General features: G+C 37.9%; 3 protein-coding genes across 3 annotated transcripts; all 3 read left to right on the forward strand.

Annotated features, from left to right (window-relative positions):
• Positions 63-872, forward strand: LOC109832023. Its single transcript, XM_020399481.1, has 4 exons — positions 63-149; positions 223-347; positions 426-507; positions 578-872. Exons 1-4 carry the CDS (start codon positions 139-141, stop codon positions 735-737), a joined length of 378 nt encoding a protein of 125 aa, XP_020255070.1. The 5' UTR covers positions 63-138; the 3' UTR covers positions 738-872.
• On the forward strand, positions 3,220-12,364 carry LOC109832616 (F-box protein SKIP23-like). The gene is made up of 2 exons (XM_020399987.1): positions 3,220-4,495; positions 12,350-12,364. The coding sequence occupies exon 1, from the start codon at positions 3,292-3,294 to the stop codon at positions 4,480-4,482; it is 1,191 nt and encodes a 396-aa protein (XP_020255576.1). The 5' UTR covers positions 3,220-3,291; the 3' UTR covers positions 4,483-4,495; positions 12,350-12,364.
• LOC109832487 (ABC transporter B family member 4-like) lies at positions 12,410-14,372 on the forward strand. The gene is made up of 4 exons (XM_020399841.1): positions 12,410-12,612; positions 12,695-12,872; positions 12,947-13,189; positions 13,616-14,372. Exons 1-4 carry the CDS (start codon positions 12,410-12,412, stop codon positions 14,267-14,269), a joined length of 1,278 nt encoding a protein of 425 aa, XP_020255430.1. The 3' UTR covers positions 14,270-14,372.

A 14,679-nucleotide genomic window follows, 5' to 3' on the forward strand; every position in this document is an offset into this window, starting at 1 on the left:
TGAAACATTAATCTACAGGATCATAATCTTTTTATCAAATCACTTGCAAATATTCTTACAATAACAACTAATGTGTAGCCGGCGATCAACTATATTACAAGACACAACAAACCAGACACTAGGAGAGAAATCACGCTTATGGATATAAGGTATATTCATGTTACTTATTTCTAATATCATAAGAGAAAAAAATATTAACGTTCTTCCTTTTTTCATATGCAGTGGAATGCCAATGCGTGCAACTTTATTTGGAGATTTGGCTACAAATGAAGGCTCAATTCTTGAAGCAGAAATCAAATATAGGCCTGTAATAGGATTATCATATTTTAAAATCTCTATATATCAAGGTACATAAATTATTGCTGAAATTCTTATTAAAGATAGCTAAACATAAAATTAATCCTATAATTTTCTCATTTTTGCAGGAGATACAAGCATATCGTTGCAAATTATTTCATTATTATGTATCAACCCAAAAATAGAACTAGCTAGCGAATTAAGGGAATGGTAAGCAAAACAAGCATACTTTCATATAACCCAATAATGAAATAGTATTATATTTTAATCTAATATGCAGGTTTCACTTGGAAGAAGCTGCAAAAGCAAAAGGATCTCCATCGACACTTTTTAAAAATGCCAAGGAAATTCATATTAGTGATATTATGCATACGTCACAGAATTCAATACAGGTACAATATTATATATATATTCTTATCTACAAATTTAAATCTAACTAAACTTTGTTAATATACAGCCACGGTATTGCACATTTAAGGCAAAGATAACTACTATTTTAAATAGGCTCGAACCATGGTTCTATGCTTGCAAAGGCTGTGACAAGAAGGTTGATAAAGATGTTAGTAAAGAGTGTCTGAATGACAAATACCGCGGAATCATTGATGACCCAGTACCAATGTTAAGTAATATATATTTTTTATGCCATGAACATATTAAAATACAATACTAATTATCTTTAAAAAGTAATAATGAAAAATACAGGTACTTAGTTAAGATTCTCGTGGAAAATGGCACGGATAATGCAAGAGTAACACTCTTTGACGCAGCAGAAACTCTTATTGGATGCAAAGCAGAAAAATTCATTACAAAAAAGAAAGAGGTAATTCCTAACTCTATTCAAGTAGTAAATTAGAAAATAAACAAATTCATAAGTATTAATATAACATTTGTTCTCATTGCAACAGAAAATAATCAGAGTCCATATTTTCAAAATTTTGTTTTGAACATCGGCAAAAGTTTCAAATTCCTGGTGAAGTTAGATGAAAAGACAAAAGATGAACGAGGCGAAGGCAATATAATAGCACAAGAAATTCAACCCCAGCCTGCTATTACAATCGACGTAGATGATGAAGATGCTACTCTAGAGTTGCCCAGAAAAAAGATAAAGGTGAAGAAAGATTGATCTTGGTTCAATTAGAAATTTTCAAGAACAATATTTTTAAATCATTTTATATAACAACTTAATTTTTAATTATAATTAGGAATTTTTGTAAGGCATTTTCATGCAAAGTTATTAGTAGTTTTGTATGCTTATGTGATTGCTTACATCACATAAAATTACTCTTTGATATTTATCCATTTTACTATATTTTATTATTGTCTATAGATATGATCCTGCATTTCGTTAGAGGCAATCGATAAAAAACTGCTTTTATTGATCCTGTGAAAGGATATATTGTCAGCTAGACGTAAAGTACTCTTCCTGATAACTAGCACAACATGTGATCTAACATTTATGATATAAAGGTGGCCTCTTTAACCAATTGGCAAAGAATTACTGTTGTGATGATTTTGCTTGGGGTTGTCACAAACTTCAATATTCAATGTTTTCAAAAAAATCATTGGCTTACTAATTGTTACTTGTTGAGAATATTACCATGTTGAATAAGAGACCTATTAGGTGTTGGTGGTGATCAATTTAAAATTCTTAGAAGAAAAAGAATTTACAAGTTTGCAGTAAATCAAACAATTATCTTAGCTTTTTGATTAAAAAATATTTGAATAAACTTAAATTTTTGAAATATTTTCTTCATTACTATAACTACAATTCATAATAACAATTACAATATCCCAGTTACATATATTCATCCAAGTTTAGCTTAAAATCCATTACATTTATTTTTATTAATATTTAAATAAAATACTAATAAATCTTATAATTCAAGTATACATATTTGAACTCAAGATAAATCTCACTTATTTAAAGTAATGAAATAAACATACAAAAAACATTTTTTGATATTTAATCACGTGCATTGCACGTGCATAAATATATATATAAGCATGTCTTCATCTGTGTACATACATCAATTCAGAGATCAATAACTTTTTTGGCTCTTTAATTTTTCTCTCTCCCCCTTCGATACTCTTTTACCATCAGGTATGCAAACATGGCTTTTTTTTGTTTGTATTATCAACTTTTATAGTTTAAGAAAGCTTACATGCATGGAATTTTTGAAGTCAATATTTATATCTTCTTTGTTTTTGGTATTCATAGCCTTTTTAAAGTTCTTATATACGTATAAGTTATACAAATAGTATATATCTATATATATATTTCTATACATATACTATTTGTATAATTTATACGTATGACCAATTATAAGCAGATCTTATATTCAAAAGATTTTTTTGGGAACTCTCATGACGTGGTCAAGTATGTCTAGTGCATCCCAAACACCCAGCTTAGAATTAAAATTTAAAATAGAATTGACGAGAAGGGGAAAAAAATATGTAAATAAATATTAAGGAAACTAAAAGTTGAATGCATATGATTTTTTTTGAGTATGCACTTCGCCTAGGATTATTTAGGCGGAAGCGTTTTCTGAAAAGAAAAGAACAGAATAAAGCACTTAAAAGGGATCTTGATGTGTGGGGGTATAAACTTCTTTTTTCCTAAAAGACCAAAGTGACCCTCGATGTGGGGCCCAGTTGGGGATATAAACCTCTTTTTTCTAAAAGACCAAAGTGCCCCCTCGATACGGGGCCTAGTTTTTGCTGACGGGGGTTATAATAAAAATAACACTATATGCACACTCTCCATCACACTCTTCACCATATCCCCTCTCCTGCTACACTGCAGAGGGTCCACCTGAGATTTTTTTAAAAAAATCGCAGGTGGACCCTCTATACTGTAGCAGGAGAGGGGGTACGGTGGAGAGTGTGTCTGTAATGTCACTCTTATAATAACACTAAATGTTGGATTCTCGGATCTACAGGGGCTCGAGAGCCTCATCATCATCCTCTTCCATTGAAACCCTAGCCACCTCTGCCATGGCGTCGGGGACCGTCCCCTCCTCGCATCCAGATTGGGCGAATCTGTTGGGCGAGGTACTCACCCTCATAGCCAAACGCCTCTCCGCCGTTGACTACTGCAGTTTCTCCGCCGTCTGCACTTCGTGGGCGTCGATCGCGTCGCCGGAGAACTGCATGCCCCGTCCCCTGCGCAGGAGTCAGCCTTATCTCTTGTTCTCCGGTGACGGTGCCGGCGACTGCGAGCAGAGTGATTTCTGTACGCTTTTCGATTTCCAGGATAATTCTTTCATAAAGATTCATCCTTTACCAGAGATACGCGGCAAGTGGATAGTCGGATCTCAGTTCGGATGGGTTACCGTCATAGATGAGCTCGGAAACCCTGGCCTCCTCAATCCGTTCAATAGATCTCGAATCGAGCTCCCTTCCATCAGGCCCTATCCTTATGCTGATCCTGTTGACGATTCTGAGGGCTCTCGAATAAGTCATGACGATGGTGATCAGTGCTACACAAAGATACAGGGTGGATTAGCCGTCGGAATAAGAAAGCTTGTGCTGTCCTCAAACCCAACCCATGGCGATTTTGCAGCCGTGGCCATCGGACGGCGCGGTGACCTCATGTTTGCCAGATCGGGCGAGGAAAAATGGAATCTCTTGTATGCAGATACGCGGCGTCCCATGGCTGATGTCATATATCGCGATGGTAAATTCCTTGCGCTCACTATCTTCGGTAAAATCTATGCGTTCGACCTCCACTGTCCGTTTTCTCCTCTGAGGAAGTCCTTGTTCGCCAAGAGCCGCGGCGGTTATTCCGCAACCAGGTATCTGGTGGACTCATCTGGGGTTCTTTTGCATGTCTTTAGGAAAAGTGTTTTCGTGGAGGAAAAGTCTACGGATCAAACTAACTTATTTGAGATTAGTAGTCTGGACCCTGAAACGGGTACATGGATTCCAGTAAGGAGCTTGGGTGATCGCTCCCTATTCATAGGTTCCTGGTGCTCTGTGTCCCTTTCAGCAAAAGGGATGTCCGGGCTAGAAGAGAACCGTGTCTATTTTACGGATGACTTTTGGGACATTCTTACAGCAGAAAAAGGATTTGAACGTGATATCGGAATATTCGACTTGAGCAGTCAAAGTTTTAAGAATTGCTATCCTCCGGAATTGAGATTGACATGGCCTCCACCCATCTGGATTACACCTCCACATATCTAAATTTAACAATACTGTAAGTAGGATTTACTCTTCTGTATTATATTTATTGGTCATTAGTCTGTTTTTCTTCATGAAGAATTGAGTACTTCCTATGTTACTTGGGTAATTCTAGTATGATGTCATACCCGACACTTCTTGGACACTTCTTAAATCTATGCATGATATTTATTCATACCCGTACTCAATTATGCAATGCATGTTTAATTTAAAACATTCGTCATACACTCCTTAGATATATACCCTACACCTCACATCCATCTTTGTAACTTGTTGGATAAGGGTCACCGTTGAAAATAGCGGTAGACAGTGCCACTATAACCTACCCCGCTACAATATTGGCAATAGTGGCTGAGTTTGGCGGAGTTTTTTATTTACTTGCAGTAGAGGCAAAGAGCACAATTTAGTGGCAAGTAGCGTTTTTAACCGTTTTTGACTGCTTTTTAATTATTATTTGGTTCCTTTTTTTGTACTCGAGCTCAAGCCAAACATGACCTGGACCTTATCCTTTACTTAACTTTCCCTGCTTTTTTCTTTCTCTTCGATTCGAATCAAAACACAGAGAGAACAAAAAAAATTGCCATTCACCGCCTTTTTCACTTCCTCCACCACTATCTCCAAGCCTTTCATTGTCACCTCTCATCTTCGAGCCTCTATCACTGCCTCCGCCACCTCCTCATCTGGAAGCTCCTCTATCGCCTCCCCCCACTACCTCCTTAGTTCACAGCTCCTCTACTGCCGCTTCCTCAGCATCTCCATGCTCCTCTTCTTTGCCTTAGAGTCTTTAAGCTCCACCACCTGAGCTCTCCTACCATGGCCTCTACCACAACACTTTGTTAATATATGTGATTAACTAATTATTATACGTCTATTTCATGTTTAGGTTCTCTATAAATAAGCAAATATCCATTTGTAGAATTTGAGATGTTTCTTGAATTTTTTTTAAAATATTGTTACATATTTAAACTGAACTACTTTTTGACTTCGCATTGTTTGTCGCTTTTTTGCCGTCGTAACCCCAAATAGTCTTAGCAGTGTCTCACCAGTCACCACTATGCGATGCTATCTACTTTCCACAACCTTGATAAGGGCCAAATACATTTAAGCTTGAAGAACTATGATTTAAAACGATTGTTTACATATATACCTCGAAATAATGATTATATCCCATGAGATTTAGCCGTGTCCCTATACTTTATCTTTTATAATTTTTTGGGCAAAATAGCCAAATTGGTATATTTTGTTGACCCTCGGTGACAGATTGGTATATATTTTTTTGATTTTGACAAATTGGTATTTTATCTGAACTCCGACGCCAAATTGGTATATTATCTAGACTCCGGCGCCAAATACCCCTTAAGTTTGGTCGGATCTAAATTTTCCAACCAGTTTTCTCACGTGACGGCTCACGTGATCCCCAGCTGGCGGGATTTATTGCACAAAACCCCCTAATCTTGCGACTATTCTTAAAAAAACCCTCCTATTCCTCCTCTCCCTCCTCCTCAACCTCTTCAACCTCTCCCCATCACCCACGCTCGCCAGCTCAGCAAACCCTCAACCCCCACTCCTCCCCCTCCCCCTCCTCCTCATGTATTTACTACTTAGAACAACACTAGAACTACGGCTGGACACTGCTAAGGATGATAAACTATAAAAATGTCAATGTTGATTACAAATACAATCATGATAAGTGATACAGGGAAAATGTGTTCCTGTGGAGAAATTTGAAGGGAAGGAATTCAACCTGAGATACTTCCAAAGCCCTAAAGAACACATCCTAAGAGATCTTTCTCTCTGGCAAACCATGCAATACTCCTATCATAAAATACCTTTACCACTGTGCGGGCCGTGACTGGCCACATCCTGTTTTCTCATTGCTAAGAGCTTTATATTTTAAAATTTACATCATGAAATCTCTGTGGCAGGTAGAGTTTTAATGCTAGTACAAGCTACAAATTTGATCAGGCTAGTACAAAAAGTGGATTTTTACAGCGATTTTTATACACAAAAAAAACAGTTCGAGAAATCAAAAATGAAAAGATACCCAGAAAGGGAATAACAGAAAATTAAAGTGAATTTGGGAGGATAACTCAGTCTTAATCCCCTTAATCCATTTTATCCCTCTCTTCAGAGCCCCCCTCGTCTCTCTCTAAGACGGGCAGAATCCCGACAATGAAGAATTAAATACAGAGTGGCAATACAAAATACGCAACTTTGAAATGAGAAACTATTGTTTTAATTTGTTGCTGTTGCTGCTTCTAAAAATGTACATGAGGAGGAGGAGGGAGAGGGGGAAGAGGAGGAGTGAGGGTTAGGGTTTGCTGACTAGTGGGCGTGGGTGATGGGAGAGGGGGAGGAGGAGGGAGGTTTTTTAAAGAATAGTTGGCAACATGAGGGGTTTTGTGCAATAAATCCCGCTAGCTGGGCATACGTAAAGCACGTCACGTGAGAAAACTGGCCAGAAAATTTGGATCTGGCCAAACTAAGGGGTATTTAGCGCCAGAGTCTAAGATAATATACCAATTTGACGCGGAGTCCAGATAATATACAATTTGTAAAATAAAAAATATATACGCAATCTGTCACCGGAGGGTCAACAAATATACCAATTTGGCTATTTTGCCTAAAAATTTGTATCTTGTCCAAAATCGTACTCGTACTCGCAACCGTGCATTTCAGGGTATTTTCATATAACTTTCATTCTAATGTGTGTAGAGTGTGCTTTAAATTCACTGTACCAAAATGATAATTCTCACTAGGATATGAACTACTTGGTAAATTTCAACCCTTGCTCTATTGGGAGTTTAAAATACAAACATTGGCCTATCCTTTATTAGATAAGTTTTATGACTTATCTCCACAATCCAACATACAACATTATCCTAAAGATTCTGATCCTTTCAAGAGCATAAGTTGCGAAACTTTTGATTGGCTCTCTCATCACCCATTATGATCACCTAGAATTAAGTATGAACATTAGTTCATCAGTACGAGGAAGCAAAGATGAATTTTTTTGTGGCTAAGTTAATAGAGGAGATTGACGTTTGGTATGAAAGATTAAGAGATAAATCAAGAGAAGCTTTTTGATAACATCCTCATATGAGGAGCTTATTGAGGACTGTAAGTAGTAAATGAGATAAGGATCTTGCAATTAGAAGGCTTGAGCGATTCCTTGTGCTTGGGGGGGAGCTCACGATTGTCAACATCTGGTAGAGTATGGAAACAAAGATTGGTCTTTCAATTTTAACATTAGGGGTGCACATTACTCTCTTTCACTAGAATCTGTGTTACCGGTACTTCTAATCTGCGCTGTACCTGACATGACACGTACATGTACATTTTTTGATTTAAAACACTAGTCATACATTTTCTACACATACTCTGAACTTCACATCCACTTCTTGAAACTCGTTGTCCGTTGACACTGGTCAGGTTCCGAATTATGATTTCGAAGGGTCGTTTGGATGTCTACTTCAAAAATTAGTGATTTTCCAAATTATAATTCATATAAAAAGACTGTAAAAATATTATAGGAATTTTAACTCTCATCCTTGTTCTCATAAAATTATTAATTCCAATTTACAATATATGTGTATACAAAATTTGTATATTGGTGTCCCCTTATCCTACCTTTACAAATTGTTGTATCATGTACTCGTACTCGTGCCCGTACCCACACTCATGTAACATAGATTAAATTAGCAATTAAAGAACATAGTAACTTTCATCCAAAATTTTTTATAAAAAATAAGGATTTTCTCATATATCCCTCAAATCATCCATATCTGCGAAGTTAAACCCAAAATATTGTTATTTGCAAATTACCCCTCAATTCTCTCATATTTTCTATTCTCATTCCCTCCACCTACTCTTTTAGGGAATATGCCTGGTATATTCCCTAAATTTTTTCTAAATTAGTAAAAGATAATTGATGGTGACCAGTGTTTTAAATGTGACCGACATGTCGGACACTATGTAGCACGGACACGGATCCGACACGGCATCCGACACAGCCGACACGAGGCAAATCCTAAAAAAATACATAGGATACGTGTGTTCGACACGTGTGTCCGACACGGACAGACACGACACGGCTTCATGTTATGCGTGTCCGTGCTTCATAGGTCGGACATATCGGATTGAAGGTGCCAACGACACGAGTCGGGTTTTAAGTCGAATGTCGGTTTTTAGAAGAATGTCGGATATGTCGACGATATATCGAGCATATCGCCCGATTTCAACTTTGAAAAATCGGCCGATATGCCATGTTATCGGTTTAGAGCTATTTTTGCTTATTGGGTTTGGGTTTAGTGATGAAAACCCAACCAATTGACCCGTTCTAATGTTAAGGGTCACCCGATTGAAGAGAAACCAACCCGAACATAAAAAAACTAGGCAAATGCGCTGGGAACCCACCGGCTTCCTCTTCTTCGTCTCTCACTCTCTTGCTTCCTTGCCATCGCCGACGCTTCCTCCCTGGACATCGGAATCGATCCTTTCCGGCGCCGCCTTCTCCTCTCTCTCCCCCTTCGCCTTCGGAAGCCGAAGCTCCAGCTTTCCTCAGTTCTTCATCCGTCAGGTATGACTGTTTTTTACTGTTTTTTTCCTGACTGTGACTATCAAAAAGTTTTCCATTCAAATCAGCATGTCAGTCCTTTTCCGATCAAAATAGTCTTTATATTTCATCACAAAAAATAATCTATATGCGTATGATTAAACTGTAAAATTATGAACAAAATTCTATACCCAGATTTTTGTGTGAAATGATATTATACATATGCGTATCACCCGATATGGCAATCCGATATTTAGTACATGTCCCCCGATATATCCCCGATTTCCGCTATCCGACATGGATTTCAGTCGTCCGACATGAACCCGACATCCGATATTTAAAACCTTGATGGTGACTAATAGGGTCTCTTAGTTCATTAATCCTAATATATTTCTAACAAACCAACATGGCTTTCTCCATCCTCAAAAGTCAAAACCAATGGTATGCCTTGTTATCCCTCACTTCTTATTCTCTCTAATTTCTTGTTCTTCCTTCTACTTTTGTAGGATGATCATGGACTTCTCTTTCTCACCTGCTAGATGTGAGTGTTTCTACTCCCATGGGTTTGCCATAAGCTAATGTTTTTTGTTGTGAAAGTGGGAAAAAGTACCATGTCTGTCTTTAACTTAATCCTCGATTAACTCAGATCAAACTTTCATCAAATCCATCATCAATTCAATATTAGAGACCAATCAATCAACAATATGATCACTGGAGTTGTACTAAAGTTGTACTGGTGTTAACTTGTTAGCTTTGCCAAGTAATTATGCTCATTGTGAACCACGATCTCTTGTCAAAATCTTTGGACTTCCTCATCCTCTTTCTGAAGCCTCCACCCAGCTGTCTTAACAAACCCAAACATCTTCTTTTGCCATTTTGTAAACTTTTTGCTAAATCTCTTCTTCATCATTACCATTGGGGGAAATCATTCCCCCCAATCTTCAAATCACATTAGACTCTGGAGCATGATAAGATTCAATATCCCCAACACTTGAACTTTGCCAGCTTCTCCACTGGGCATCAGACTTTGAAATTCTGGGACACTGGAGAGAGAAGATGGGGAATGAGAATCCTATGGGGGGCTGATCTTCAAAGGGTGATTAATTGGGGGATAACTGTAAATCCAACATTCCGTTTGAAAACAAACACCATTAGCTCAAGAGACAGAAATTTCCAATGTGCAGGATTTCGTGTTGGGTCTTGTGTGTGTGTGTGGGTTTTTTTTTTTTTTTTTTTTTGGGGGGGGGGCGGGGGGGGGGTGGATTTAAATTTGCAACTACAAATTATTTGAGGGGTAATATATACGCAAAGATTCTAAAAAGTAAATACTTATTTGAGGAAAAATCCATTGTCACTTTTTTTTCCCTTTTCACAAGGGCCTATTTATATATGAATATATTTATTTAGTTGGAGTGTGACCTACTGTGTTCCAAAATTTTGTTTGAAAGTCACAAGAGTCCTATTCCTTGAGGAAGAGGTGAAATACACCACCATACTCTTTGGCAATAATACCGTATCAGATGTTTGTCCTATGACAGGACAGACTGCAAATATGAGAATTCCTAGTAATATTTGGTTTGCTGGCGTACATTAATTCTGAAATAGTTCTTATCCCAAAGTAGGTGGGGTAAACATGTCACTCCATCATAAGCATACCCAATTCTTTATAATGATTCTCTGCAAGATTCTTCCTAACTAATTAGAATTGATAGTTAATTATGAGATGAGTAGTTTTCAAGGGGGTCTATTAATGAGAATGTTATCTTTTGCATGAGGTGGCATGTTCTCGAGTGTTGATATACCATTTCTTAAGAGAAAAACAGGATAATATTGAGAAACATTAAGATTAAGATGAGCTTGCATATTAGAACTCTGCAGAAAGGACTTTTGGAAATTTGAGATCAAGTATATATTCAAAACTAGTTGCAACACTGGCATGGTTTCGTAGATGCAAGAGCAACATTCTTGGAGACATTTTGTTCGTGTTTTGTTAATCTCGATAGTTGAGATAGTTGATGCTCTTTGGAACTAGGTGTCATGTTCAGGGCTGTGTGCTTGCAATGCATGGAGATGATTTCATCCTCCATCATGCTATTGTGCGCTACTGTGAGATTAGCAAGACCAGGTCCATGCCACTTGTAGGAGGATTCTTCATTATATAGCGGGTAAACAGTTCTTGGTTAATTTTTACAACAGTGAGAATTAGTGAACAACTTCAAGAAAGGTTTGAAAAACAAAATGATGGTGTCTGGACTATGGCCTCATTTGGAAAGTGCAATTCATGCTTCATTTTTGCTGAAATCCGGTTGTTTAGACGAGTGGCATAGGGCTTCTACAATGGCTGCTCATTAGGGGTGTCTGGGCCTAGCATTCTTTTTGCTTGTAAACACAATCTAGGTCGCTATGTCTGCGGTGTTTTAGCAAAGTAGGTGTAGACGACTTATCGTGGTTGTGTCGTGGTGTTGGTTTTCCAGTCTGTGTTAGAGGTAGGTTTTTTTGCATAATGCACGATGTTTAGAAATATGGATATAGACCCTATGTGGTTTCGGTTGACTTGGTGGTTGTCTCAGTCTGTGTATAAGAGGTTAGATTTATGCAAATGTGCAAAGATTTTTGGCAATATGCAAGTGATGTTATCAGAGTCCATGTTTGCCTAAACGTTGGAGACTAAAATTTAAAGTGGGAGTATTAGAAAACATATTGGCTGCATCAGATATAGGCGAGACTTATTGCAGGTAGTGTAAGTGTGTATAGATGAATATAGTAGAATATGATATTATGTATTTAGTCCAAGCAAACATTATTGATGTTTAACTGGTGCCTTTTGCTCTCAGGTCACATTTTTTACTGGCGGAGAAACAATCTGTAAAAAATAATGGAAACTGCTAAAGAGGCGTGTTGAGCTAGCGTTCAAGAGGCGTCTTGCACTTCAGGTCTAGCGCTGATACTGTAATGCCACAGTGTTTTGGGCGTGTGTGTACATTTTGGATTAGGTATGGCTCAAGTTGATATTGGACAGAGGCTACACAGGCGCGACGTAATTAGTGTAGATATTTGCGGGTCCTCATTGAATCCTTGTGAGCGTCTAATCCATCACATGACTGGTAGTTTCCATTGTTAAACCTCTTCTCCATCAACATGAGATTGTCTATTGTTGCATTGTTTTAGACAATACGCGTAGCTTTTATGCCTCTTTTGCCAAGGTTTTTTGTTTTTTTTTTGCTGCTCTCTGTCCATCTATATATTGCCAGAACCCTGTCAATATTCCACAAAACATGCCTCATTTCTTTCAAGTTATGCTGGCCATATTTTCAGCTCTTTAGGCCCAGGCTTCCCATTATAACAGCATTCGCGCCATGGCGAGCTGCAGGAAAAATGTCGCAGAACAATCAACAGAAAGCCAGAGATGCGAATGCGTTCTGGACCCAAAAGAAGAAACCGATGGCTTTCGAGGAGATACTAGAATCAAGACTGATTACTTCAGCTAATCCAACATATATCAAGATAACGAATTTTCTCGATTCTCTCTATTTATACAAAGTGGTAGCGGCTGTGGCTTTCGTCGGAGAGAGCAGGAAGTGGAATTCTACAGTAAATAAGTCGATGGAAAGTTTTATGATCCCAGGCAGGTGAAGTTCTTTTGATGGTATAAACATCAAGGGAGTTCCGTTTGAAATGGATCAGAGGTAAAATAGGACTAGTGAGTCAAGAGCCTGTACTGTTTGCTTCGAGCATTAAAGACAATATATCTTATGGAAAGGATGGCGCAACAAATGAAGAGATCAAAGCTGCAGCTGAGCTTGCTAATGCTGCCAATTTCATAGACAAAATGCCTCAGGTCAAATACCTATATCATTCTTCAATAAAAATGTTTAGTAACTGATATTTTGACAGATAGGAATTGGTGTTTAGGGACTTGACACCATGGTCGGCGAGCATGGAACTCAATTATCAGGCGGTCAGAAACAAAGGGTTGCGATTGCAAGAACCATTCTGAAGGACCCTCGGATTCTACTTCTTGATGAAGCCACTAGTGCTTTGGATGCAGAATCCGAAAGGATAGTGCAGGAAGCACTTGATAGAGTAATGGCAAACCGAACTACTGTTATTGTTGCTCATCGTCTTAGCACAATAAGGAACGCTGATACAATTGCGGTCATACATAAAGGTTCAATTGTTGACCAAATACAAACACACACCAAGTTTTGCTAGATAATCCCCCTTAGTCCCTGTCCGTGCACCTGAAATTCACATACGTCGAAATGACAAAAATGCACCTAAGTAAAAAGAAAATCTTGGTAGTTTTCACAAGCTGCCACTAAGTTTAGTCAAAATTTGAGACGAATTAATTATCAATTTAATTTAATTTATGATAGTGTTCATTATAAAAGAGTATTTTTGCCTTCTTACCAATTCATCTAACACACCATTAGCAGGGTCATCTCCCATGAATTATCATCTATAGGCCACAGCAGTCATCACTCTTTCTCAATACCAATTGGATTACCCGTAGGTTATGATGTCCAAGATATCAGCAAATCAGAGGGCAGAAGCAACGAAGACCCTGCAAAAAAAGCAAAGGAAATTTCCCTCCGACACCTTGCCTATCTTAACAAACCTGAGATCCCCGTGCTTACAATTGGTTCAATCTCTGCCATTGTTAATGGAACCATCTTCCCCATATTTGGAATTCTCCTATCAAATGCAATAACTACATTTTACCAGCCACCCCCAAAGATGATGAAGGATTCTAAGTTTTGGTCGAAACTGTTTTTAGTACTTGGTTTCGTTTCGTTCATTGGGTTTCCAGCTAGAACATATTTCTTCGGTTTAGCAGGATCAAGATTGATAAGAAGGATACGGCTTATGACTTTCGAGAAAATTGTGCACATGGATGTTGGATGGTTTGATGAGCCTGAGAACTCGAGTGGAGCTATCGGAGCTAGATTATCAGCAGATGCAGCGATGGTCAGGGGTCTCGTTGGCGATACTCTTGCTTTGGCTGTTGAGAATGCAACTACTTTAGTTGCTGGTCTGGTTATTGCCTTTTCTGCAAACTGGCAATTGACTATGATTGTATTGGCATTGTTGCCCCTCATAGGACTTAATGGGTGGATTCAGATAAAGTCCATGAAAGGATATAGTAGCGAAGCAAAGGTTTGTCATGATAACTCTATCAAAATCATTTATTTGAATATTTATTACTTCTATGATGGCATTCCTTCGTTGAGGTGAGAGATTGGGTGAAAGATATCTAAGACAATGCATACAAGATACAAAAACTAGAGATGTAATACTGCTAGATAGAACACCCGAAAAGTATTCCAGACAAGTTTTCAGCAAAATATAAAATGTTGTTTATTGAGAGGAAGCATGAAAAGACTTTCTTAAGAGCCTTATTTAGTTCACACTTTGATTGCAAATAGAATCATGAGAAGGTGAGGTTACCTGAAAACAACAAAATCTTTTACCATGAGATTTTGTGAGCAAATAATGGTGGTACTTCATGCCAAAGCAATAGACATGTGACCAAGATCACATTCTTGATTCTTCTCATATACAAAGTGTAGTTAAAGGGGAACTTCTGACAGAGTTTAAAGGGAACTTGTGACAATTTGAAAGTTATTATCTCAAAAATGCCCACA

Source organism: Asparagus officinalis, chromosome 3, assembly GCF_001876935.1.
Source record: "Asparagus officinalis chromosome 3, Aspof.V1, whole genome shotgun sequence".
In the NCBI taxonomy this organism is placed as follows: domain Eukaryota; kingdom Viridiplantae; phylum Streptophyta; class Magnoliopsida; order Asparagales; family Asparagaceae; genus Asparagus; species Asparagus officinalis.

Bases quoted from the DNA above. Each gene is read 5' to 3' on its own strand.
- LOC109832023 (XM_020399481.1), top strand. The intron at 348-425 runs GTACATAAATTA...TCATTTTTGCAG, and splicing joins TAAAATCTCTATATATCAAG to GAGATACAAGCATATCGTTG. The intron at 508-577 runs GTAAGCAAAACA...TCTAATATGCAG, and splicing joins GCTAGCGAATTAAGGGAATG to GTTTCACTTGGAAGAAGCTG.
- LOC109832616 (XM_020399987.1), top strand. From the start codon at position 3,292: ATGGCGTCGGGGACCGTCCCCTCCTCGCATCCAGATTGGGCGAATCTG.
- LOC109832487 (XM_020399841.1), top strand. From the start codon at position 12,410: ATGTCGCAGAACAATCAACAGAAAGCCAGAGATGCGAATGCGTTCTGG. The intron at 12,613-12,694 runs GTGGAATTCTAC...ATAAACATCAAG, and splicing joins TTCGTCGGAGAGAGCAGGAA to GGAGTTCCGTTTGAAATGGA. The intron at 13,190-13,615 runs GTCATACATAAA...AAAAAAGCAAAG, and splicing joins GGAACGCTGATACAATTGCG to GAAATTTCCCTCCGACACCT.